The sequence below is a fragment of the Myxocyprinus asiaticus genome, chromosome 3, assembly GCF_019703515.2.
Source record: "Myxocyprinus asiaticus isolate MX2 ecotype Aquarium Trade chromosome 3, UBuf_Myxa_2, whole genome shotgun sequence".
In the NCBI taxonomy this organism is placed as follows: domain Eukaryota; kingdom Metazoa; phylum Chordata; class Actinopteri; order Cypriniformes; family Catostomidae; genus Myxocyprinus; species Myxocyprinus asiaticus.
The window spans coordinates 31,126,540-31,154,135 of record NC_059346.1 but is presented as its reverse complement, the minus strand read 5'-3'; the positions used below and the strand labels follow the sequence as shown (position 1 = coordinate 31,154,135).

General features: G+C 41.7%; 1 protein-coding gene across 3 annotated transcripts in view; it reads left to right on the top strand.

Moving 5' to 3' along the window:
* Positions 1–1,702: 1,702 nt before the first annotated feature.
* ophn1 (oligophrenin 1) overlaps positions 1,703–27,596 on the top strand; it is a 70,853-nt gene continuing 44,959 nt past the window's right edge. For 2 of the 3 annotated variants that reach the window (XM_051660455.1, XM_051660460.1), the window contains exons 1-12: positions 1,703–2,236; positions 9,318–9,413; positions 10,150–10,211; positions 10,907–10,978; positions 12,977–13,078; positions 22,381–22,491; positions 22,767–22,871; positions 23,663–23,795; positions 24,106–24,206; positions 24,303–24,394; positions 24,576–24,654; positions 24,768–24,801. In XM_051660455.1, the coding sequence (XP_051516415.1) occupies positions 2,083–2,236; positions 9,318–9,413; positions 10,150–10,211; positions 10,907–10,978; positions 12,977–13,078; positions 22,381–22,491; positions 22,767–22,871; positions 23,663–23,795; positions 24,106–24,206; positions 24,303–24,394; positions 24,576–24,654; positions 24,768–24,801 (1,141 nt within the window). In that variant the 5' untranslated portion in view covers positions 1,703–2,082. Of the gene's footprint in view, positions 2,237–2,598; positions 8,937–9,317; positions 9,414–10,149; positions 10,212–10,906; positions 10,979–12,976; positions 13,079–22,380; positions 22,492–22,766; positions 22,872–23,662; positions 23,796–24,105; positions 24,207–24,302; positions 24,395–24,575; positions 24,655–24,767; positions 24,802–27,596 lie in introns of all 3 variants that reach the window. The other variant, XM_051660470.1, reaches the window with a different exon arrangement.

The following is a 27,596-nucleotide window of genomic DNA, read 5'->3' as shown; positions in this document are numbered from 1 at the left end:
GAATAATTTTATAAGGGATTTACTGAGAGAATACAGAGATATCTGAGATATCTTCTAGAACATTCTGGCAGTCAAAACTGACTACATTGATTGGAAATATGCATGGTTGTTACCAAAAAGATATTGTATAACTAACAAGGTGAGGGAAATATATTTTAAAATAATCAATTTGTTGTACCCTTTTAAAAACACTTTTTTCTAAGATTTCGTACTGATATTGATACTAAATTAGATTTTTGTGGTTTGGAGAAGGAGACTGTTGTTCACTTATTTTTCAACTGCATGTATAGTAAAAAAAAAATTGGGTTGACTTGGAAGACTTTCTTTGCAAGTCATTGGGTGTGAAAATTCATCTTTCTGAAAAATACATATTTATTTATTTAAATGAGCAAGGATTACATCCAAGTATGGTCTTTCTTGTTCATTTCTGTTTAATTATGGGAAAATGCCATATTCATAAGCAAAAATAGGCTTAAGGAAACCCAAATATTTTGTTATTTAAATTAGAAATGGAAAATGATGTTGAGTTACTTCTTGGATTGAAAAATAGTAAAGCAAAACACATTAGGACTCTATGTGAAGCTTTTAAGTTATGTGATTATCTCATACCTATTTGTTTGTTTGTTCTGTTTTATTTATTTATTTATTTATTTATTGTGTGTGTTGGTGCTTGTTTTGTTATTGCTTTATGTAAAATGTATCGTGATTTCTCAATAAAATAAAAAAATAAACAAAAAATAAAAGTAAAAATAACATAATAAAAATACAACAACAACAATAATAATTCCTTAAAAAATATTTAAACCAACTTTAAATTAAAAGTGAATCCTGAAATCAATTGTAGGTTATCAATTAAAGTAAAAAGCTTAAGTTCTTGCCGTGAATTTATTTGATTCATAGAATGCCATATGTAAAGTTAACATATTTTATCAGTAGTCAAGTGACAACGTTTAGATATTAAAATACCTATAAATAACTGAGCTAAGAATTCATAGAAGACATACTGCTTGTGAGTGACACCTTAAAAGTGGGATTACAAGAGAAGTTGGCAGTGATCTGAGGCTTTGTAAATTGTTTATAGATCATTTAAAACAGTGTCGGTCTCTTTAATGTTCAGAATCAGTGTGTTTCATAGAAATAGAACAAGCGTGAATGGTGAAATAGAACAAGCGTGAATGGTGAAATTAGGCGAGTCTAGTGGCCCGGATGTTGTCTTTGATTGGTCTAGCACGCTAAATCTACAAATACCTCTCCAGTTTAAACTATAAATCTTATAATTTCAAAACAAATGCTATTAAAAATGCGCAGTGTCATTATTTCACTGTAGCTACTTGTTTAGAACGCTGCTGCAAACTAAACGTTAAAACAGTTGTCACTTGGTACTTGTTACTTTTCTCAGCGCTGATCTGGATGGACCAATCGCAGACATTCATGGTGACTCTATGAAGCTTTTTAATTAATAATTTTATAGAGATTTTTAAGGCGGAATTCCATTTGTATTGTAATACATATTCCCTTAAATTAATTTATTTGAGAGTTTATACTTTTTAGTGTCAATTTGTCAGCAGTAAGACAAAAAATCGTCCTGAGATTTGAATTCAACTCAATAAAGGATTTGGCTTTGTGAGCCCCCATGCGCCCCCTGGAGGAAGAAAACGATGTATCCCCTAGGAAACGGTTAATAACATTTGCCGCCCAGTGATGTGGGAGTACTTAGTATGTGGCCCTGCCCGCGATTTCTAGTCACTCCGCTCCCATAACAAGGAAAAGTGTAGAAACAACAATACTTTCTTTATCAGTACTTTTAAGCTTTAATTTGTCATTCCGCATACTCGACAACAGCAGTACTAGCCTGTACAGGAACACCGCGCGTGTGCACAAGGAGACTGGAGCGCTGGAATATTTTTTTTGCAACTGCATATCATCCAATGTGTCAGATATGGGGAACTTGATCGAAACTGATTAATCGGAATCAACTTGACCAATACAACCGAGTGATCAAAAGTCACGCCTGTCGTGGTTTGTGTACTTTACTGATAACAAAAGTCGGGTTCTCTACACTGATCGATCAGAGGTGATATAATGGGGCATCCTCCTCTCGAGTTCAGCGATTGCTACTCCGACAGTCCTGATTTCAGAGAGAGATTAAAATGCTACGAAAACGAGCTGGAAAGAACTAGCAAGTTCCTCAAGGATGTGATCAAGGACGGGAATAGTGTGATCAACACGATTAAAGGTAAACATTGTCTTTTACAGCCCGCTGGGGGATGTGGATGGAAGTCTCCGCCTTTGCCAATCCGAGCAGATGAACGAGTGAAGACCTGCGCATTCAGTAGAGCGTTGTTTTGTTTTTGTTTTTTCCAACAAAATGCTCCTATTCGTAAAACTTTTGGCATAAGCTTTCACTTGCAGGTCCGTGGATGGTTTTAAAGGGGATTATAAATTGTAAAGGGGAGGGAGTGAAGTGGCAGATGGTGCGTAGCTCTTTGGATGATCATCATCTCAGAGATGCTGGCAAGCACTTTGAGGAGACAATCAGGGATGGGATGGGTTCTCATACCCAGCATGTATTTATAGCATGCACCTTTTGTCTTCCAGATTAGTCGAATGAAATTGAACGGGAAAGTTTAGACATCAAAATCTGTTTCAGCTAGTGGAGATGGAGAAGGATGCAGCCCCCGCAGACCCCATTCTGCTCCCTCTTTGCTTGGCTTATCTCTGAAGTGTTTTGATTGAGCACAGTTCTGCTCAAGCATTATTGTTCCTTTGAGGCAATGGAGGGGAAGAACTGTCACGGCAAACAATGCACTTTTAAATGACTTTGGATGACATCTTGTGCTTAATGATGAAAAGCTGAACTCAGAATAGCCTAATGTAATGTTTTTGTAATTATAGATATAGATTTTACAGTAATTATAGTAGTGTAATTCTGCTTCCCAGTGTTAGTGTTCACTATCAGTGTTAGCCCAGATAGCAAACATACATCTCTGAGACGTCTGTTTTAGATCTTTTCATCTGGAAAGAATCGCAATCTAATAAACATCTGCTAAACATCTTAAAAAGATCAGATTTACAAACATTCTAAATCATACGCATCTCAAAGACATCTGCTGAATGTCTTATTGACTTCTGAGACATACTTATTGACGTACGGCTTATGACATATTGCAGATGAGCAAACAATGTAAAAAAAAACAAAACAAACATCTTCCAGATGTAAACACACATCAAATAGACATCTGGGTGAGGTACATGTGCTATCAGGCAGAAGATTTCCTGACTAAGCTCAGTATTCTTATAATTCAAAGGTTAAGTATGTATAAAAGAGTTGACGACTTGTCCTCCATCAGCAATAATTTCATGATTCAGCTTTAATTTATCTCCTAGTTGAAGGCTTCTCATGCTTCCTTCCTTAATTTCAAGGGAAGTCATAAAAGCATCAGTTTTCTTAAAACACTTGTAGGCTGAGGGAAGATGATAGATTCTAATTTCACTGACCACAAATCTGCTCTATACCTCAAGAGTGCAATACTGCAAAAGTAGAATGCTGAGCCATTATACAGCAGATTTCTTTATGAAACTGTGTAGATCATGTGTACAGACTGTCTGTAATTTGATGACTGCAGTCTGTGCTCAGATGCAAACATTGTCTTGGAAAAAGTCATCAGCAGCTTAGTCAATGTGACGAGGAGGGCATGGCCGGGCCGTAAGTATGGACGCCTAGCGCTGAATTACCCCAAGGTGTCCAGTGCCATTGCCCGGTGTCGCTGAGGACCGCTGTGCTGCTGGCTGAGGACCGACTGGTGGCGTGAACGGGGACTAGCCTGTTTTTTTTCTCTCTCTCTCTTTTCTTTTCTCTGTCTCTCTCTCTCTCTCTCTCTCTCTCTCTCTCTCTCTCTCTCTCTCCTCTCTCTCTCGATCTCTCCCGCTCTCTCTCTCTCCCCTCTCCCTCCCCTCGTCCTCCTCATGTTCCCAGAAGGTGGGGAAGACCATCCGGAAGCGGGACGGCCGGAAGAGCAATAACTCCCCTCCAGAAATGGGGGGGGGGGGGAGTAAATCAGACCGGATGGCTGAATCGGGTGATGGGGGTACTGTTGGCTTTTCAGCCCAACGCAGAATGCACGCGATCATTGGCTGCATGCATCACTCTCTCTCTAACTGCCGTCTCTGGCTCCTCTTTATCCCTCTCCTGGCTGATTGGGGTAATTCAGCGCCAGGTGTCCAACCTTACGGCCCGGCCATGCCCTCCTCTTCACAGTTAAATATGCAGCTAGATCTGGCATTGACACCTGAAGGAGTCAATGGTAAACAGTTGAATGAATGCAATGAGCTCACAATACAGAATTTTCATCACGAAAACTGGTTATCTTACTGTTCGGCACGTTCTGAAGTCATATGACCTGACTTAGTGATTTTAAAATGTCTACTTCCTATGTGTATGTTGTTATGCACTTTTTGAGGAATATTGTGGGTATTGGGGGAAATGAAACTTAAAACACAGGAAGTTGAGAATTTCCTTTTCTTCAACGATGAGGAACCTCTTTGAAGATCTATTGCTCCTATTATGACCAAACAGAGCTTCGTAGCTTTAAGGGATAGTTTACGCGGAAATGAAAATTCTGTTATCATGTTCTCACCCTCATATTGTTCCAAACCTATAGTACTTTCTTTCTTTCGTTGAACACAAAAGGAGATGTTAGGCAGAATAACAACTAGTCATAATTCACTTTCGTTGTATGGACTTATGCTCAGGTCTCAACAATAAGGAGTTTCGGTCCAGTTGATGAAACTGTCACTTGCCCATTTGGGCCAGTGCAATCTTGCATTTGTTCTATATGTGTTTTTATTTTTGCCTCGCAAACGTACACATTTGGTGTTCTATACCAATGTTGTTGTGAATTCTGCTAATTTAAAATTGTCATGGTAACATTTTCTAGCTGGCTAATAGACAAGGGGTGTTTCTCAATGCTAAGAATGCAGAGAACAGACTTGTGTTTTTATGAAGACCAGTCTTGCCACGCTCCCTTGGAAGAACAAACTCGGAAGGACATGAAGACGTAGAACGCATCTATTGCGATCTTAGAGATGTGCTGTGATCTTCCTGTTGTGCAATTAACTGTCACAGCACATTTGTAGCCAGTGAGAGAACTACTGGCATTATCACACACCAGTCACAGCATTATTATCATCATAACACAAGTGAGGTTTTGCAGAACTAGTCATAAAATCTGCTGCTAAAACTTGTTTCCTCCATGTGTTTATTACTTTGATTAAAATCATGCCCAACAAAATAACAAAAGTTGACAGAGTATAACGACTCTCATGAGCTGACAGACTTCTGCGAGCTTACAGTGGGAAAGCACAACGATAAAATTCCTTCGTCTGTCACCATATTACCAGTTTCTACCCACAAGTCACAATCCGATGGAGCCTTCGGCCTGTAAACATCTTGGTAATTTTATGTATTCTTGGTACATGCATTCTTAAGTATTGGAATTGAACTTCGGTGATGAATGATGACATTGAACAAGTCCTCGAGAGTGTAAGAACACAAAAGTACGCACATTAAGAAACAGTTTTCAGAAAAAGTTTTTTTTTTTCAAAGTTATGAGAATGACTTGTGATAGTCTTAGAAGCATCTCTACGAATGGACTAAAATGATATACCAATTATTCATATTTTGTAACAAATGAAAAATTTTAATTTTTTTTGTGTGTTTATGATATAGCTTTCATGAAGTTACATTATAGCTGTATAATTTTCAGTTATTACTGCAAATGAAAAATCTTTACATGGCAAACATCTATATTTTTTTACCATTTTATTTTTTCCTAAGGCACATATAAAAATATATTTGTAGTGGGGCCAGCACTAATGTAGGCACTTGGCAGGGCAAGTAAATATCTGAACTATTGGCCCAACCGGGTCAGCAGAAAAAAACCTTACTGTTAACCTTACCAATACTGTCTAACATCCCCATTTGTGGTATACGGAAGAAAGAAAGTCATACAGGGTTGGAACAATATGAGGGTATGATGACACAATTTTCATTTTTGGGTGAACTATCCCTTGACACAAATGTGTTGCCCAATACAGAAAGTGAGCTTGTTGTTGAGGCTGCTATAATTACAGACAGAGGATACTTTAATTCCACAGTTGTGTTTTATATATTCTGTAAGATCCACAGATCACAACACGTTTTTCTTTCTTCCCTGTATTCAAACAATTATATTCTGTCATGTGTTCACTCAGAGTGCACTGACTGGTTCTTCAGCCAAGTCTGGTTCTCTTGTACTAGGATGTGGCTCTGGGCTTCAGCTGTGGTTAGTAGATTATAACCTGCATGCTGTGACACATTCAATCACCTGTTACATCAGCCCCATCCAAACATTGCAAGAGTAACATGACTCCGTCACCATCTTAAAGTGTTCTATGTGTGTTTGTGAGAGGGCCAAACAGGGCGGGTTATGTGGTCTGGTTTGGAGAGTGTAGTCTGTATTGCCAGCTCCTCATGCTTTAGACAAACCCACTCTTTGTGCCTTTTGCATCAGAAGGGATACAATCATTTAAGCCTTCTCCTCCGTTAGCAAAGCTTACTTCACAGAGCCAGCAGGCCAACAGCACAGAGCACAGTCAGAGAGTTAGAGATAGAAAAATGGCTGTCCTTCTCACATGGCTTTTGTTCAGGAAAGGAGCTTAAAGTCAGGTTTAGACACTTTTGCGGTAACTAAATAGACTTTTTTCTTTTTGGCCCTCATGTTAAGCTCTAAAAATTCATCAGAAGTCCAAATGTTGTGAGAATGTTTATATTTAGAATATTAGCATGTAGTAGCCTAATATTAAAGGATCTGGGATAATAACATAAAGGTAGTGGTTGAACAATATGGGTTTGTCCTTGACCAATGCCGATATTAATATAAACTCTGCAAAAAAAGAAACATCCTCTCACCTTCAACTGCTTTTATTTTCAGCAAACTTAACATGTGTAAATATTTGTATGAACATAAAAAGATTCAACAACTAAGACATAAACTGAACAAGTTTCACAGACATGTGACTAACAGAAATGGAATAGTGTATCCCTGAACAAAAATCAAAAGTAACAGTCAGTATCTGGTGTGGCCACCAGCTTCATTAAGTACTCAGTGCATCTCCTCCTCATGGACTGCACCAGATTTGCCAGTTCTTGCTGTGAGATGTTACCCCACTCTTCCACCAAGGCACTTGCAAGTTCCCGGACATTTCTGGGGGGAATGACCCTAGCCCTCACCCTCCGATCCAACAGGTCCCAGACGTGCTCAGTGGGATTGAGATCCGGGCTCTTCACGCACAGAACTTTTGCCAGTCCTGTCTGGTCCAGCGAAGGTGGGTTTGTGCCCATAGGTGACGTTGCTGCCGGTCATGTCTGGTAAGGACCTGCCTTACAACAGGCCTACAAGCCCTTAGTCCAGCCCCTCTCAGCCTATTGCGGACAGTTTGAGCACTGTTGGAGGGATTGTGCATTCCTGGTGTAACTCAGGCATTTGTTGTTGCCATCCTATACCTGTCCCGCAGGTGTGATATTCGGATGTACCGATCCTGTGCAGGTGTTGTTACACATGGTCTGCCACTGCAAGGATGATCAGCTGTCCTTCCTGTCTCCCTGTAGTGCTGTCTTAGGTGTCTCACAGTACGGACATTGCAATTTATTGCCCTGGCCACATCTGCAGTCCTCATGCCTCCATGCAGCATGCCTAAGGCACATTCACGCAGATGAGCAGGGACCCTGGGCATTTTTCTTTTGGTGTTTTTCAGAGTTAGTAGAAAGGTCTCTTTAGTGTCCTAAGTTTTTATAACTGTGGCCTTAATTGTCTACCATCTGTAAGCTGTTAGTTTATATTAATGCTCATTATATATACACATATAATAATAATACATTCTTACACTTTTTTTTTTACAATTATTACACTTTTTTTAAAATAATAATTTAACCAGCAAATTGCTAGTAAAAATCCTAAAGGGAGATAAGCTTTTTTTTTTGGTTGGGGTTATTGGTTTTCTAGAATAAAAAATAAATCATATTTTCAAATGTCATTGGAAACAAATACAAACATCATGAACATAAATGTTACAAGGCAAACTTACTTATCTATCTATTCTACACAACAAACAGCAGCCTTTGCTGCCATATAGCTGCCTGTCTATGAGATAGTGAACTGTTTATAACTAAAATACAAAGGATCTGGACCAATAATTGAGGAGAATCAATTAAAAGGTAAAACGGGCAATTATCACAAATATTAAACCAGTGAAATACCACACCTCTTTAGTAACAAGAACAAAGAAAGAAGGAAATCGCAGTGTGTATTGTCTACACTTTGTAATTTCTTGTTCCAGTGTTGCTCCATGGAGAACGTCCCAGCAATTACTGTACTGTAAATGCTTTGGATGACAAATGTGTGATAAATGACAAGTAACCGAGAAGGACACTCAGAGCCTTACACAGTGGCCTGTCTTGCAGTGTGTGTGTCTGTTTTGGCAGTGAATCTGTGTAGAGTTTAAAACATTATTTCATCCTCGCTGAGCTTAACAACATCTGATTTCACTTAGTAATAAAGCTGCTTTTCTAGGGGGTGCCTGGGTAGCTCAGTGAGCATTGATGCTGACTACCACCCCTGGAGTCGCAAGTTCGAATCCAGGATGTGCTGAGTGACTCCAGCCATGTCTCCTAAGTAACCAAATTGGCCCGGGTTGCTAGGGAGGGTAGAGTCACATGGGGTAACCTCCTCGTGGTTGCGAATAGTGGTTCTCGCTCTCAATGGGGCACGTGGTAAGTTGTGCGTGGATCCACTCTACATGTGGGGAGTCTCCGCGGTGTCATGCACAACGAGCCACGTGACTTTGACTGTCTCAGAAGCGGAGTCAACTGAGACTTGTCCTCCACCACCTGGAGTGAGGTGAGTAACTGCGCCACCACGAGGACCTACTAAGTAGTGGGAACTGGGCATTCCAAATTGGGGAGAAAAAGGGATATATATATATATATATATATATATATATATATATATATATATATATATATAAAAGCTGCTTTTCTTATTTTCCAGAGGTTCAGTAATTAATAGCTGCATATACACAATATGTGTGAAGAGCATTTCATATGGGCTGGATTTGAAACTTGGGTGGGTTAAAGCTGCTAGCTTCTGGAGCCTGTAAATTGCATCAGTATATGGTTTTCCATTGATGTTCATTCATAAGTAGTAATTTATTCTGGCCAAATAACAAAACCAAACAAGGATTTTTCAATGTTCTCTTTATGGTTTTGGTGTTGCCTACAGATTACTCGCTGGCAGTGCAGAAGTTCTCTCAGACCCTTCAGTCGTTCCATTTTGATTTCATCGGTGACACTCTGACTGACGATGAGATGAACATCGGTGAGTTTCCAGCTCATCGCTGACAGGTCTGGGCAGCATTTCCCAAAAGCATCGTAAGCCTAAGTAGATTGTGGAAACCATTGGCGTCACTGGTCTATAAGATCAACATAAACTTGCGATGCTTTTGGGAAACGCTGCCCTGATTGGTCTGCATATTGTCAGGTTTTAACCTGATTGGAGCTCATTTGGGTGTAATTTCATTTATTTATTTAAGAACTTGTTGTTTTATAAAGATTGACGATATTGTTTTTCACGACCAATATTGAAACTATTTGTATGTTTAAGTGTCTGATAACCAATATGCATAACCGATTTTAGCTATTTCATTTTTGCTTTTTGATACAATAATAAGTAAAATATCATTATACTACAACAATAAAAACATTAAATGCATAATGAATATTGTATTGTTATTGAAAATAATATAATTGATAACAATAATATGATTATTATGGTTATGCCTTTATATTTATGCACAGCAATTTTATTAACTGTTAAGCATGAAAGGCTAAATGTTTTCATTTGAGCATGATCGGTTATTATGAAAAAGGTGAGTATTAAATAAGTAAGTTACTCTGCTGTAACACCATTGTTTCCTTTTAAACGCACAGTGTGTAATGTCATTGTTGGGTGCTGTTTTTATGTATGCCTGTGGCAGCATTTTTGCATAATTTTGCCTACATCTGTGTGTTTGGTTTGTATGTGTTCACGTAACCACATGCTTTTACCTTTACAGCTGAGTCATTTCGAGAGTTTGCTGGTCTGCTGCAAGACGTGGAAGAGGGCCGGATGATGCTGGTTGGTCAATTCTTTCCTTGCCCTTAAAAATAGTAAATCATAATCTAAAATAAATGTGAACAGCACATGTATTACATACAGATACTGGATGTAGATCATTAACAATCTGCAGAAAAGACCACACTGCTGAGGGCCAATTAAACATGGTTTTGTTCATTTTATTGAGAAGTTTGCATCATAAAACCCAGTTATAGAGTTCGAGCTGACAAACTAAGTGTGGAACTGGTGTAGCTTTAAAGGCTGACCTGAATCACCCTCAAAATTCTTTGAGCTTAATTATAAGTCTTATCTGAAACATCTAATCCTGCAAAACTGGAAACTCCAGATTCAGACAAAAATGACCTCTTCCTTCCCCAAGAGGTGCACAGCATATGCTCAAGTAGTTGTTATTTTTTGGGGAAATAATATTCAAGCACCCTCATAACTCATTTAAGTGCATGCCAAGACTAAAACAAATATATGCTGCTGCTGCATGAAGAAGGTCACAAAGGTTCAAATCCCTCTCCAGTCTTGTACTTGGGCCCCTGCCATTGTCATTCAGTGGGATGCTAAACGGCCTACTGTATTGTGACAGCTCCTGATCTCTGGACTGCATGTGTTGAATAAGAGTGGGGACAAAACTTTCTGTTGTAGTTACAGTAGGACATATAAGGAACACACTCTCTCTCTTTTCTGTCTCACTGTCTCTCATGCAGGTCCAGAATGCCTGTGACTTGCTCATTAAACCTTTGGAAAAGTTTAGAAAAGAACAGATTGGAGTCACAAAGGTGAGTTATTCTCACACACACACACACACAAACACACAGAGTAAGACACTAAAGTGAGATAACAATATGGCAGGATGTATATTTAGTATAAACAAAGGGTCCAAAATGAACTTTTTGCCAACTTGTCAATGCCAGTGTTTTCTTGAGTATTTACTTACTCTCTTACTCACTACTTAAAGAGCACCTATTATGGTTTTTCAAATATTACCTTTCATGTAGTGTGTTATATAGCTGTTTGTGAATGTAAAAAAGTCTGCAAAGTTTCAAAATCAAAGTGCACGACAAATGGAGTTATTGACTCCCAAAAGAAAGAACTGATTCTGAACACCTGAAATGAGTCGTTAGTAATTCCAGACTTACTTCCTGTACTAACCTACGTAATTTGGTAACAAAAAACTCGCCTCTGGTCTTCACTGGCTGCTCGCGAACAGCTTTGACCCGCCCTCAAACACTACACTAAGCGGTAGACCAATCACAACAGACTGGGACATCTGACCAATCAGAGGAGAGTAGGCTCTCTGAAAGGAGGAGTTTAGAATGAATCCTTTAGAACGGATCAATGAATGCTGCAATTTAAATTATGAGCAAATTAAAGTGTTTTTTGACCTTGGATGCATGTAAATCTATTGTATGAGACCTTTAAAACAAAATTCGGCACATTTAAAAACCATAATAGGTGCTCTTTAAGATGTTTTCTTGATTAGAAGATTTTTATTTTTAGATGTTGCATTGCTCATATTACTGACTTTAGCAACTGTCAGACTGTTTTTCTTACAACTCTATTTAAAACATGTAATGGTGCAGTTCTTAATAAAGCTACTGTCCAACTGGGGCCAAGTAAAGATGCTGACTACCACCCCAGGGCGTGCTGAGTGACTCCAGCCAGGTCCTCTAAGCAACCAAATTGGCCCGGGAGGGTAGAGTCACATGGGGTAGAGTCACATGGGAGAACCTCCTCGTGGTCGCTATAATGTGGTTTGCTCTTGGTGGGGTGTGTGATTAGTTGTGCGTGGATGCCGCAGAGAATAGCGTGAAGCCTCCACACACTCTATGTCACTGCGGTAATGCGTTCAACAAGCCACTTGATAAGATGCGTGGATTGACTGTCTCAGACGCGGAGGCAACTGAGATTGGTCCTCCGCCACCCGGATTGAAGCGAGTCACTACGCCACCACGAGGACCTAGAGCGCATTGGGAATTGGGCATTCCAAATTTGGGAGAAAATAGAAAAAAGAATTAGAAAAAAAAAACTACTGTCCAACTGGAGAGTAACTTTCTATATTGTTTTTTATTTGCTCTTCAAAGCCAATTTTAAACATGCATTAAGTGCTTGTAAAGTGTTAATTCTGGACCTTGTATACACATGTAGTTTGTTTACACACCTAATGAACACATATGAATGGCCAAGGTGTTAGCGCTCTCCTTATTTCTCTGCTTCCTGTCTGATTCAGAGCAAAGGGTAAAACATAACAAGGTACACACAAATGCATACACATATGCATATGCATGCACTACAATAATAGACAGTGAGCAACTGCAAAACCTCTTTGAAGGAATGTTAATTTAAGATTTAGGTTTGAGTCACACATAGATACACACTAGAATGGATAAATTTGTCAGCTTTCAGAGCTTCCATGGAAAAACTATTAGTTTAAGAGAAAGGGAGAAAGAATTACAAAGCTATTGCGGTTAAGAAGGAAAGAAAGATCATTTATTGAAAAAAAGAAAAAAAAAAGTGCAACACATGGAAAGTTTCAAAATTCCAAATACTCTCAGCTGGATCAGGCCAAGCCAACAGTTCACATGACTGAAATCTCACTTTCATTTCAGCTATGTTTCAGTGTGGCCACTCAAAGAGATTATTAGTTATAAGGAACCAGTTACAAGTTTTTCTGTTTTGTTTTTATTAAGATTTGGTTTAGCCAACAGAAAGTTCACTAGTGCACCCTGGGTTTTATAGTTATGCTCACTGGATATGTCTGTTTGTGTGTTTTTTAGGAGAGACGCAAAAAGTTTGAGAAGGAAAGTGAGAAGTATTACTCTCAGTTGGACAAACATGTGAACCTGTCTTCTAAGAAAAAGGACACACAGCTACAGGAGGTAGAGAGAAAATAACATGGGCACAGGGGTGGGAGGTATGAACAGAATCTTATGTCATGGTAAAAACAATTCTGTGTGGAGTACGTTAACGGTGTACACTCACTTTGCATTTTATTAGGAACACCTGTACATCTACTTATTCATGCGATTATCTAATCAGCCAATCGTGTGGCAGCAGTGCAGTGCATAAAATCATGCAGATATGGGTCAGGAGCTTTAGTTAATTTTCATACTCAGAATGGTGCCAACAACTAAAAACATCCAGTGAGCGGCAGTTTTGCAGACGGAAACGCCTTGTTGATGAGAGAGGTCAACGGAGAATGGCCAGAATGGTTGGAGTTGATAGAAAGGCTGTGGTAACTCAGATAACCACTCTGTACAATTGTAGTGAGCAGAATAGCATCTCAGAATGCACAACATGTTGAACCTTGAGGCGGATAGGCTACAACAGTGGAAGACCACATGTGGCACCTTATTAGGACCATAGTCAAGTCAACTCACGTCATTTTTATTTGTATAGCACTTTTCACAACACACATCGTTTCAAAGCAGCTTTACAGGAAATCATGCATTAACAAAAACAAAAACAAAAATTAAACTGTAATATCTATAATGTCTTACAGTGATCATTGTGTAGTTTGATTAAATATTATTGTAAAATGTATATAGAAATTAAATAATAATTTGATTTAGAACCCCTGTGAGCAAGCTGAAGGCGACTGTGGCAAGGAACACAAAACTCCATTAGATGTTGGTTAATGGAGAAAAATAACCTTGGGAGAAACCAGGCAGTTCCCCTCTGGCTAAACAACATGAATATAATGCCAATATTGGTAATTTGTGTGCAGTGCAAGTCATGGTTTTATATTTGTAAATTATGTGAGCATTAAGGTCCAGTATTTAAAATAATAAAAAGAACAGATTTTTTATAAACTTTAAGATTAATGACTAATGTCTTTGAAGTCCATCCTGGATTAACTGCAGAAGTTCACATAGGTGCATTGTCCTTTGTTAGTTGGCTGATGAAGACTTTTGTTGGCAATTAAATGGTAATCTGTGTATTCCATTTCAAGAGTGTAGTCCATCAATAGACAAAGGTGATGCTGGCAGAGATAAATTATGAGGTGCATCGCAGTTCAATCTGCAGGTCATTTCGGTGAGGTCCATCCTAAATCCAAGGTTCAGGCAGTGGCATATGAAGTATCCAGTGTTAAACAGTTGGCATCAGTTCATCCTCTGAAGTCAAAAAACTGAAGTGAAGTCTGGCTAGCACCGGCTGTAGTTTGTCATGTAGCAGTGGATTCTGACACCAAGCAGGAATGGAGCTGGATCTGGCAGGCTCTGGTAACCTCGGGATATGAATCCTGATGTAAACAAATAGAATAATATTAGCGTAGATGCCATTAAATTTTATGCAGAGTTATAGATCATGATGGATGTTTCTGGTTCTGGCAGACCTAACTAAAGCAGACTAATCGTGAGTTGATGGATAAATTAGGTGTATGCCTGGCTAAATAGATGAGTCTTTAGTCTAGACTTTGAGTGAGTGTGTCTGCATCCTGAACAGTGTTAGGGAGACTATTCCATAGTTTAGGAGCCAAGTATAATTATTAACAAGCCAGAATTTTGTGATCATAATGAACGTGACGGAATATAGCTTGTCAGAAGGTCATTTAAGTACTGTGGAGCTAGACCATTCAAAGTTTTGTATGTAGTTAACAAAATTTTAAAATGAATATGAAATTTAACAGGTAGCCAATGTAAAGATGATAAAATTGGGCTAATATGATTATATTTCTTAGTTCTAGTCAGCACTCTGGCTGCTGCATTTTGAACCAATTGAAGTTTATTTATTGAACTTGCCGGACATCCTCTCAGTAATGCAATACAATAATCTTGAGGTCATGAACGCATTAATATATTTTTCGACATCAGCAACAGAGAGCATGTGTCGTAATTTAGCAATATTTCTCGGGTGGAAGAATGCTGTTCTACAAACATTGGAAATTTGATATTCAAAGGACAGATTGGTATCAAATATATATGTAGATAGAGTTTTAATTGTTGGTGACTTCAACATTCACATAGATAATGAAAATGACACATTGGGATTGGCATGTATTGATATTCTCAACTCTCTTGGAGTCAGACAAAATGTGTCAATAGGTTTTCAAGGTTTGAAATGTGCTTGAATTTTGAATATATTCCTTGAAAATGCTTGATTTTTTCCTTAGGCTGTTGAATGTTATAAAAGATTTAAAATCATTTCAAATTTGAAATAGATATTATACAGTTATGTTTGTGGTGTTTCGTGAGCGCACGTGCACCACTCCACATCTTACTTTGATGTCACGCGCACACTGAAGTACTGCACGCCTCCACTGTGGTAGATTGCTGCCAAAGAAATTATACCTGCATCTCCTGCTTCCATGAATATGCTGGAGTGCCATTTCAATGACCGCTGGCTGTAAGAGGAGACATAAAATACCTCTGTGTGGAGGAGCTGGCCAAATTGATGCCCTACGCAGAGCTCCGCATCAATAGGATCAATTTATGATTCCAGTATTGTCAGATTTTATTGCTGATTTGAAATATGTTCTTTAATCATAATCTAGACCATCCGTTTTTGAGATTTTGGTCTTTCTCCATTCAAGTAGATAGGAGCTGCACTGGCATGACTGGAAATAACCTCCCGAGAGCATTCCAAAGATGGCTGCCAGTGAACTGACTTGCTAGAAAGACTTTGGTTAAATGTAGGGCTGAGATTATAATAAAAATAATTCAAATAATTCAAAATAAAATCGAAATCGCGATATGGCCCAGTGCGATTTATTAACCCCCCCAAAAGGCTGCAATTTCATTAAATAAATGTACTTGGATTAGCATGGTCTAAGCACGGCCACTGTTTTCAACTGTCTCAGTGGCTCGCAAACATTGAACAGTCCACACAAACTCCATCCATCATGGGAGTGTTTTGAGTTTGGTTCAATATTAAAGTCCGCTGTGCGTTTTTCTTATAACATGCATTGAGAAATCAAAGTGCTACGAAATTCACATAATTAAAAACATTCTCGTAATAATGTGACACTGGGGCACAGAAGAGGAGGAGGTGGCATTTTACCACATTGTAAATAAGCATGTTTTAAAAAAAATATGTAAGAAATACAAATGTCTTCAGTTTACCTTAAAAAAAAAAAAAGCTTTGAGGGTTTAATAGGACCAGTGCTGTGTGACTGTAATGAAATTATGACAGAAATATTACTGTTGTACTATAATAAAATTAACATATTCAATAAAAAGAATTCAGTATTATATTACAGTAGTATAATACAGTTTGCTAATGAAATCTCTTAAGAGTTATCACGGACGTCCCTGCATGACTTTGTACATTAAATCATTTAGTATAATTTGTAGGTTAATATTGTTGTTTATTTATCAGCTATGTATTGATATGTTGGTACATTTACCAATTTTAATATGATTAACACAAATTTATATTAATCTTCCATGAACTAATTAAGTGGAAAACATGACTTGGTTATTTTAAACTTGCAGTAACCTTGTTTTGCTGATAAGCAGTGTTACATGTTCAAAGGCTTTTCCCATTCTGGCTGTACAATTGTCCCTTACATATTTTAGCTCTCAGAACAGCTGAAATAACTCCTAATATTAATAATAGCATAATATTCTTCATATCAGTCTGATAATTGCAGTCACATCTTACACCCAAACAAACTATCTTGAAAAATGGCCAAATTTGTTTGACAATTCTGTTAATTTTCCACATGGAAATGAATAAGTAACTACAGTAACCAGGATTTATTTTCACCCATAGTAATTCACATAGATAACTGTTGCTGACTGTATCTATATGTTAATGCAAGTCTTTGGTTGTAATCATATTAAGGATTCCAGTCTTAGCTGTCTGTGGGCTTAAAGGAATTCTTGAAACTTCCATTTTTATAGATTGGGCAATGTTTGAAATCAAAGAGGATGCTTTTTGATCATTACATTTTTGTCAAGTAACTTTTAGAATTGGATAATAATTAAAGCTTTGAGGTGCTTGAAAACGAAGATTAAGGTACCTTGAAAATGCTGGAAAAGTGCTTGAATTTCACTCTTAAAAAGCTGTACGAACCCTGTAAATAACATAAAGCAGTCCTGCCAACTAAGGCTGCGAAATTAATCGAAAAAAATTATCGACATTACAATAACAGCCGCTGCAATTAACTAATTGTGAAAAATGTCAATTATATAATTCAATTTAGATCCATAACTGTAGTGTCAAGATTTTGGTCCATCGTGTGCATGAATGCAATAGACAGTCTGTTTAAATTATTCAATTAGCATATCAGAAACAACAACCTAGTATTCTAGTATTGTTGTGTTGCACACTTTCTGTGTAAAATTTATTCAAAATGTAAACAAAAACACTTGTTTTTTTATGCAATAAAGCAATTCAAAAAATATTCTCAGCTTGTTTTGGATGCGTAGCCTACATAAAGAATATGGCATGTAATTGCCCCACAAAAAGTATTTTAACCAAAATAAATAGTTGCAATTACAATATCAAGCTAAATAATATCAATTATAATTTTCAGCATAATCATGTAGCCCTACTGCCCACTGATACCCACTCAAATAAATTTACTGTGGTATAAATGATTTAGCAAAACTTAAACTGTTTGACACATGTCTACCATGTGCATACAGTGGATATAAAAAGTCTACACACCCCTGTTAAAACAGCAGGTTTTTGTGAAAAGATTAAACAAAGATAAATCATATCAGACTTTTTGCACCTTTAATGTAAAAATTACAACGTATGCAATGCCACTGAAAACATCCTGGTTACTTGTGTAACCTCCGTTCCCTGATGGAGGGAACGAGACGTTGTGTCGATGTAGTGACACTAGGGGTCACTCTTGGGAGCCCGAGACACCTCTGGTCTTTGATAAAAGGCCAATGAAAATTGGCGAGTGGTATTTGCATGCCACTCCCCCGGACATACGGGTATAAAAGGAGCTGGTATGCAACCACTCATTCAGGTTTTATGCTGAGGAGCCGAGACAAGGTCCGGTCATTTCAGCGGGTAGTTCAGCGTTGTGGCAGGAGGGACACAACGTCTCGTTCCCTCCATCGCAAGGAGCGTGAGGTCCGAGAACCACATCTGGGTGGGCCAGTAGGGTGCTACCAGGACGACTGGCTACTCGTCCTGCCTGACCTTGCACAGGGTCTGTGCAAGTTGGCTCACTGGGGGAAACGCGTATTTGCGCAGGCCAGGGGACCAGCTGTGTGCCAGCGCGTCTATGCCAAGGGGGGCCTCGGTCAGGGCGTACCAGAGCGGCAGTGGGAGGATTCCTGGGAGGTGAACAGGTGCACCTGTGCCTGTCCAAATTGACTCCTGGACCATCTGAGGGTGGAGTCTCCACTCTCCCCTGTGGGTAACTTGCCATGACAGCGCGTCCTCTGTAGTGTTGAGGATGCCCGGGATGCGAGTGGCTCGCAGCGACTTGAGGTGCTGCTGACTCCAGAGGAGGAGACGGCGGGCGAGTTGTGACATACAACAAGAGTGCAGACTGCCTTAGCTGTTGACATATGCTACTGTTGCCGTGTTGTCTGTCAAACTAACACGTGCTTGCCCTAGATCAACGGCCGAAACCTCCGAAGGGTGAGCAGAATTGCCAACAACTCGAGGCAGTTGATGTGCCAATGCAGTCGCGGGCCTGTCCACAAGCCAGCAGCTGCGTGGCCGTTGCAAACAGCGCCCCAGCCAGTTTTGGAGGCGTCCATCGTGACCACGATGCGCCTGGAGACCAGTTCTAGGGGAACACCTGCCCGTAGAAATGAGAGGTCGGTCCAAGGGCTGAAAAGACGGTGACAGACCGACGTGATGACCACGCGATGTGTCCCGCAGCACCATGCCTATCTCGGTACTCGAGTCTGAAGCCAGTGCTGAAGCGGTCTCATATGCATCAACCCGAGTGGGGTGGCCACCGCTGAAGATGCCATATGCCCCAGGAGCCTCTGAAAGAATTTCAGTGGAACCACTGTTTTCTGTTTGAAAGCCTTCAAACAGGCCAGCACCGACTGGGCACGCTCGTTCATGAGGCGCGCTGTCAAAGAGACCGAGTCCAACTCCAAACCAAGGAAAGAGATGCTCTGAACCGGGAGGAGCTTGCTTTTTCCCAGTTGACCCGAAGCCCTAGTCGGCTGAGGTGTGAGAGCACCAAGTCCATGTCCCGAGAGTGAGCTAGGATTAGCCAGTCATCGAGATAGTTGAGAATGCGAATGCCCACTTCCCTTAACGGGGCAAGGGCTGCCTCTGCGACCTTCGTGAAGATGCGAGGAAACAAGGACAGGCTGAAAGGGAGGACCTTGTACTGATACGCCTGACCCTCGAATGCAAACCGTAGGATGGGTCTGTGTCGAGGTAGAATCAAGACGTGGAAGTATGCGTCCTTCGGGTCTACCGCCGCGAACCAGTCTTGATGCCGGACGCTTGCCAGAATGTGTTTTTGCGTCAGCATCTTGAACGGGAGTCTGTGTAAAGCCCGGTTCAGTACTCGCAGGTTCAAAATTGGCCGCAAACCACCGCCTTTTTTATGGTACGATGAAGTAGGGGCTGTAAAACCCCTTCTTCATCTCGGCTGGAGGGACAGTCTCTATCGCACCCATCCGTAGGAGGGTGGCGATCTCCGCGTGCAAGGTAGCAGCATTTTCGTCCTTCACCAACGTGAAGTGGATACCGCTGAACCTGGGCGGACACCTGGCTAACTGAATCGCGTAGCCGAGTCAGATGGTCCGGACCAGCCATCGCGACGGATTGGAAAGCGAAAGCCACGCATCCAAGCTCCGCGCGAGGGGAACCAAAGGGACAATCTCGTCGGACGTACCGGGGGGTGGGGCCACGCAGCACGGCGGAGCTCAAGGTGCCACACCACGTCGTGGCCATGCTGAGTTCAGGGACATCGAAGTACTTACCTGGCTCCTTGTGACCACCCCCGGAACAGCTTGGGACGGGGGAGGAAGAGGCCTGTCCTCGTGACTTGTGGAGACTGTCACAACGGGGGCGGATTTGTGCCACAGCTGGGAGCTCAGGGGCGGAAGACCGCTGCTGGATCGCCAATCCTGCCAAATAGAGTGATGGACGGTGGTCATGATGATGGCCGTGCACATCGGATACAAGACCCAGGGAACAAGGAAACCGCTCTTGCTGAACTCTTGGGTACTGCAGCCACTTGGGCATGCAGTGCAATTAAATGCAAAGGTAAAAAAGATTCTCCTCCCGGCCCTCGACTGGGGGATGGAGTGGTCTGCTTACCAGCTCCAGAGCACCAAAGGTGGCGCTCCTGGACTTCTAATGTGGACATCGTCCGGCCGAGAGACCGCGCTGTGACCTTCGTCGCTCGGATAGAGAGGTCAGTCGCCGAGCGCAGTTCCTGTCAACAACCGACTGGACGAGCCTGCTCTCCGATGCTGCGCTTGAGAGCTTATCACATTCGCGGGCTCCGAATAAGAGGTCGAACTCGCCGTGAGACGAGCCGGCGGACTCATCCGGAAGCCCAATCAGGGCAGACGAGCGTGCTGGGGAATGGGAGGTCCACGGGGGGATACCCAGCGGAGGCGGTCCCATTGGGGTCCCCAAATCGCCCCCAGTGCTAGCCGCGCTGGCCTCATACCCGTGGGTAAAAGAACCGAGGCGGGGAGCCTCTGGGGTGGCTTGCTTTCTTTCGAAGGCAAGCCGCGACCGCATCGTTGCCATGGACATGTCCTCGCAATGAGTACATGACCCATCCACGAACGCTGTCTCCGCGTGAGCAGTGCCCAGACACGAAAGACAGTGAACGTGACCGTCAGAAGGCGAGAGATAACGAGCGCAACCAGGAATAACACACAAAGGTAAGGCATCTTTAAAAAGAAACGTCTTTAAAAAGACGTTCCGTGTGTGCCGCTCTTTTAGAGAAATATACTCTTATTTCTGCCGAAGCGCCCAGGGACATTCTCTGCAGTGCACCAGTGCAGAGGAGGGAGAAGCCGCTGAAATGCGCCATCAGATCCAGCAGAGGTGAATGAACAGTCGAGGGAATTCAGCTCAGTGAGCATGACCGTTCGGCTCCGAAGAGAAAATCCGAATGAGTGGTTGCATACCAGCTCCTTTTATACCCGTATGTCCAGGGGAGTTGCATGCAAATACCACTCGCCAATTTTTCCAATTTGTCCCTACAAAATTGTTGAGAAGACAAAGAGACAAAAGGTCAGGGAGGCTGTCAAGAGGCCTACAGCAATATTAAAGTAGCTGCAGCTCTTTCTGGCAAGTACTGGTTGCTCCCTACATTTGACAACTATCTCCCATATTCTTCATCTGTCTGGGCTATGGGGCAGGGTGGCAAGACGCAAGCCTTTTCTGAAAAAAACCATCCAAGCCCAGCTAAACTTTGCAAAAACCTATATCCAGTCTCACAAAACCATGTGGAAAAATGTGTTATGGTCTGATGAGACCAAGATCAAACTTTTTGCCCAAAATTGTAAAAGGTACGTTTGGCGAAGAGACAACACAGCACATCAGCAAAAGAACACCATACCCACGGTGAAGCATGGTGGTGGCAGCATCATGCTTTGGGACTGCTTTTCTTCAGCTGGAACTGGGGCTTTAGTGAAGGTGGAGGGAATCATGAATAGCTCCAGGTACCAGTCAATTTTGGTACAGAACCTGCTGGCATCTGCTAGAAAGCTGAAAACGAAGAGATCTTTCACCTTTCAGCATGACAATGATCCAAAGTACACATCCAAATCAACAAAAGAATGGCTTCAGCAAAAACAGATTAATGTTTTGGAATGGCCCAGCCAGAGCCCATACCTGAATCCTTTAGAAAATCTGTGGGAGGACCTGAAGAGGGCCATACAAAGGAGATGGCCTCGCAATTTGACAGATCTGGAACGTTTTTGTGGGAAAATATTCCCAAGTCAAGATGTGCCAAGCTAATAGACTCTTATCCAAACAGACTGAGTGCTGTAATAAAATCAAAGGGTGCTTCAACTAAGTATTAGTTCAGGGATGTGCACACTTATGCATTTTGTTTTATTATTTTTTTTCTCTGAAATATCACTTTGGTTTTCAGTGGCATTGCATAGATTGTAATTTTTACATTAAAGGTGCAAAAAGTCTGATATGATTTATCTTTGTTTAATCTTTTACATCACAAAAACCTGCTGTTTTAACAGGGGTGTGTAGACTTTTATGTCCACTGTATATGTGTGTAACTTTGTTTATGTATGTGTTTACATGTGTGTGTTTGCAGGCCGATGAACAATTAGATAAGGAGCGTCAGGCATTTTACGAGTCATCTGTTGAGTATGTGTACCAGATCCAGCAAGTTCAAGACAGGAAGAAGTTTGATGTTGTGGAGCCTGTGCGTGTGAACATCCTTTTCCTCAAGCACACACACACACACACACATACACTTCTGTATTTATATGCCATATGTTTATTGTAGTAACAGATGTTTGATTGTGTGTATGTAGAGGCATCTACAGGTGCACGGATCAGAACTAGACTGTAACACTCACAAATAAATATGACTATATTCATACTGACATTAACAATAAATAAGCATTGACTAAAGCATGTTATTTTCCTATTAGTTGTTTATCCTTACAGGGGTGTGTCCATGTGTGTGATTGACAGGTCTTGGCGTTTCTGCAGAGCATCTTAACTCTGAATAATCTGACAGTGGAGATGACACAGGACTTTCTTCCTTACAAGCAGGAGCTTCAGCTCAGCCTACAGAATGTGAGAGCTTCACCAATCAATAATCACTCTGTCCTTCTATTTATATAGTTGCATGATCAAATTGCCATAGCTGATCAATATGTGGGTCGGTTGGTTTGACCTTCACTCTGTTTCTAGGCTTTCTGAATATTAGTGAGTAGTCATCTAGCACATGCTTTTTCCTAAGAGTGTTTTAGGACATTTAGTACAGTCCAGGGCTCAACAATAAGGATTTTTTCTTCTGGTTTGATCGGGCAATTAGTTTGGATTTTAAACTTACCCTGCAAACTTTTTCTTTGCCCCCACCACAGAAAAATTATTTGATTTAATTAAAGTGTCAGAAAAATATATTTGTATTTCTTACTTGATACTTCTTTATGAAAAATTGATATAAATTATTACATTTGTAATCTTCAATAATTTATGGAAATTAGTAATGAAAGTTGTCACACTTTAGATTTTTTGTTGGCATATAGTGCAAAACATTACCATTTTGTTTGATTCATGCAAGGGCGTAGATTTGTCTTGAACATTGGTGGGGGGGGGGGGGGTTGCAGCATGAATCATTTACATGTTTCTATTGATCATGGGGTTGTACTTGCTTGTTTCGTTTATTTCGATTACCCCCCGTGTCTAATGGTTTAGTCAACATCCTGGTTTGAATAATTCAGAAAATGGACAGCACTGTACCACTACTAATTAGCATGTCTAATGTAACTACGTAATGGGTTAATGCAGATTATAAAGCATCATATCAGCATTGTAGATTTGGGTTTTTTTCTGATTGACCACTGCTGTTGTTGTCGTCATAGACCCGTAATCACTTTGAGAGTACCAGAGAGGAGATGGAAGAGCTAATGAAGAGGATGAAACAATCGTCAAAGATTTGTATTAGACACGGCCAACAACCGACCATGGAGGGATACCTCTATGTACAGGAGAAATGTGAGTGCTCTTTCTCTTTTGCGATAACTTCAACTCATCTTGCAGTGTGTATAAATGGAAAGTTACCATGTTTAAAGTTGACCAGAGGGTTTAAAAGCAGAAATGCGAGGTTCGTGTTACACCTTAAGTTGAAAATGACCCAGAATGTTCTTTTAATAATCCAACCGCTGAGCAATATCTCTGTGTAAAATAAAAGGCTTTTACTAAGTGTTTACTCTGTAGAGGTCACATCTAAACACAGGACAAATCATAGAGTGATGATGGTTAATAAATACTGTATTTGTCCATATTTCTGTCACTGTCTCTCTAGGGGCTCTGGGTGTAACCTGGGTGAAGTATTATTGTAAATACTTCAAGGACAACAAGTTATTTATCATGGTGCCAATGGAGCAAAAAACAGGGACCAAACAGGTGCAATATTATTACAGATGAATGTATGCAAAATAATCATTACTTTGTGAAGTGTAAGCCCCTTTTTCTCACATTCTCTTTCTGTATTTTTGTCAGACCACAACTCAACTCACCCTGAAGTCCTGCATTCGCCGTAAAACTGACTCCATTGATAAACGCTTTTGTTTTGACATTGAGTCAAATGAAAGGTGAGAGTCCGCATCAGGCTTGTATCCATGACACTTACTCATTCTCAAGGTCGTTTGAGCACTCTGCAAAGTATAGCCATTTGTCTGATATTGGAGAAAATGCACACAAGCGACACAAGGCTTTAATTATTAATATATCCATTGCACTGTGCCCATGTTTTTTGTTTCTTTGTTTCAACAGATACAGCCCTGTCTTGCTCCAAGCTATTTCTGAGGCTAACCGGAAGCAGTGGATGGAGGCCATGGATGGGAAAGAACCAGTGTGTTTAACATTATCACCCCTCTCTCAAAACCCCTCATTGTCTTCCTTTTTATATGATCATGGTTCTGATACTTACCTTATGAGTCATGTCTGTTTGTTCATAATTTTCAGATTTATCATTCTCCAATTCAAAAGCAGGCAGAGAGTAAGTATAACTTTATTATGGATAGGGGAGTAGTATATTCTAGTACAGTGTTTCCCAACCACTGCGCCGCGGCACACTAGTGTGCCATGAAAGATTGTCAGGTGTGCCATGGAAAATTATCAATTTTTGAGTCGAATTTTTCAACCATTTTTTCAAACGGTTCGATTAAACTTTGCAAGAGGTCGCATTGGTGCGACTACAAAGTTGGCTGACTCTCTGATTGTGCTCTGTCGGTTTTTTTGTTCCGTATGAGAAATATCAAATGGCAAATGTTCCAAACGCAAAAGGAAACAGCTTTACCCGGATCAGTCAGCGCTGCTCAATGGACAGATCAGCGCAGAGACATTTACACATGGACCGGTCTCGAGTGCTCAGCTGAGCAGATCATCATAAACAGAGCTGCGAGAAGCATGGGCTGGGTTGCAAATTCGCCGTTGATTTTTTGTTTAAAACCTCTATGAAATCCCATAATGTGTCGATAATTAAACCAGTTTAAAAGTTTATTAAACGGCCCCAACATTCTAAACAGCATTGAAAAGGAATAAAGGAGAAATCTGCACAATGAACAGATGCAAATTGTAAGGTTTCAATCCACACATCACTGATATTAAAAGAAAAATATTTATCATGAACTTATATCAATATAGTAATGAGAAAATACAATTTAATTTCAGAATGTGTTTTTCTTACGAAAAATGCCATAATTTGTTTTATGGTTACTGCTAATCATGGTTTTACTTATACTTTTGGTTACTATGATCTTATTGCAAATGCCACAGTTAAAACTATGGTTCCCTATCTGTCACTCACTCAACGTTGTGTCGATGTAGTGACACTAGGGGTCACACTTGGGAGCCCGAGACACCTCTGGTCTTTGATAAAAGGCCAATGAAAATTGGCGAGTAGTATTTGTATGCCAGTCCCCCGGACATACGGGTATAAAAGGAGTTGGTATGCAACCACTCATTCAGATTTTCTCTTCGGAGCCGAACGGTCATGCTCATTGAGCTGAATTTCTACTGTTCATTCACCTCTGCTGGATCTGACAGCGCATTTCAGCGGCTTCTCCCTCCTCTGCACTGGTGCACTGCAGAGAACGCCCCTGGGCGCTTCAGCAGAAAAAAGAGAATATATTTTCTGAAAGAGTTTATTTCTCTAAAAGAGTATATTTCTCTAAAAAGAGCGGCACACGCGGAACGTCTTTTTAAAGACACGTCTATTTAAAGATGCCTTTCTGATTGTGTGTTATTCCTGGTTGCGGTCGTTATCTCTCAACTTCGGATGGTCATGATCACTGTCTTTCGTGTCTGGGTGCGACCCACATGAACAGCTCCCCACCTTGGTCCTTCTACCTACAGGTATGAGGCCAGCGCGACTAGCACTGGGGGCGATTTGGGGACCCCAATGGGATCGCCTCCGCCGGGTATCCCCCCACGGACCTCCCATTCCCCAGCTCGCTCGTCTGCCCCAGTCGGGCTTCCGGATGAGTCCGCCGGCTCGTCTCATGGCGAGTCTGGCCTCTTGTTTGGAGCCCGCGAAGTTGATGAGCTCTCGAGCGCAGCATCGGAGAGCGGGCTTGTCCAGTCGGACGCAGAAGCCTCAGCTGGGCTCCCCCCTTCGGGGACGATTGCCCAGTCACAGGCTGATGCAGAGATGACAGACATGCTTTCCAGGGTGGCCGCGAGCGTCGGGCTAGAGTGGAACCCTCCGCTTTCCCCTGAACCCTCGCAGCTTGATGATTGGTTCTTGGCTCGCTGTGCCGCTCAAAGCAGCCACGCCCTGCTCCAGTGCCTTTCTTCCCGGAAGTGCACGAGGAGCTGACGAAACCGTGGGGGGCACCTTTTACTGCCCGGTCCCGATTCCTCAGTTCCCCTGCCCTCACTACCCTCAATGGTGGGGCGGCCAGGGGCTATACGGCGATTCCCCTGGTGGATAAAGTGCTCGCGGTGCACCTATGCCCGCAGAGCGCCACCACCTGGTGCGGACGCCCAAAGCTCCCGTCCAAGCCCTGTAGGTTCACGTCGTCCCTGACGACTAAATCCTACAGCGCTGCTGGACAAGCCGCCTCTGCCCTGCACGCCATGGCTCTCCTGCAGGTCCACCAAGCCAAGGCGCTAAAAGAACTGCACGAGGGTAGTTCTGTCCCAGATCTGATGCAGGAACTGCGCTCGGCGACCAACCTCGCTCTCCGAGTGACGAAGGTCACGGCGTGGTCTCTCGGGCGGACGATGTCCAGATTTGTGGTCCAGGAGCGCCACCTTTGGCTCAACCTGGTCGAGATGGGTGAGGCCGACAAGACACGGTTCCTTGCTGCCCCCATTTCCCAGGCTGGCCGATTCAGCGACACCGTCGAGGACTTTCCGGCATATCCTGCCCCAGCATGGCTTAAGATCCCGCACCCCGTCTGCTCGTCGCCAAGTGTGTCCCCCTGCGGTGACTGCACCGGCTCCACCGCAGCCCGCCCCTTCAGCCCGGCAGACGCCACCTGTCTCACAGTTGGCCGCTAAGAACCCACGGAGGTCGTCAAAGCGCCCCTGAGACGGGTGACCCAGGGTTGAAGAAACCCACTCATCTGGAGCTGGTAAGAAGACCACTCCATCCCCCGGTGGAGGGCTGGGTGGAGAATCTTTTGTTGCCTTTTTGTTTGATTTCGCCGCATGCCCAAGTGGCTGCGGTACCCAACAGTTCGGCAAAAGAGTGGTTCCCTTCTTCCCTGGGACACATACCCAGTGTGCACGGCCGTCATCACGACTACCATCCATGGATTTTTCCTTGCAGGATTGGTGCTCCAGCGG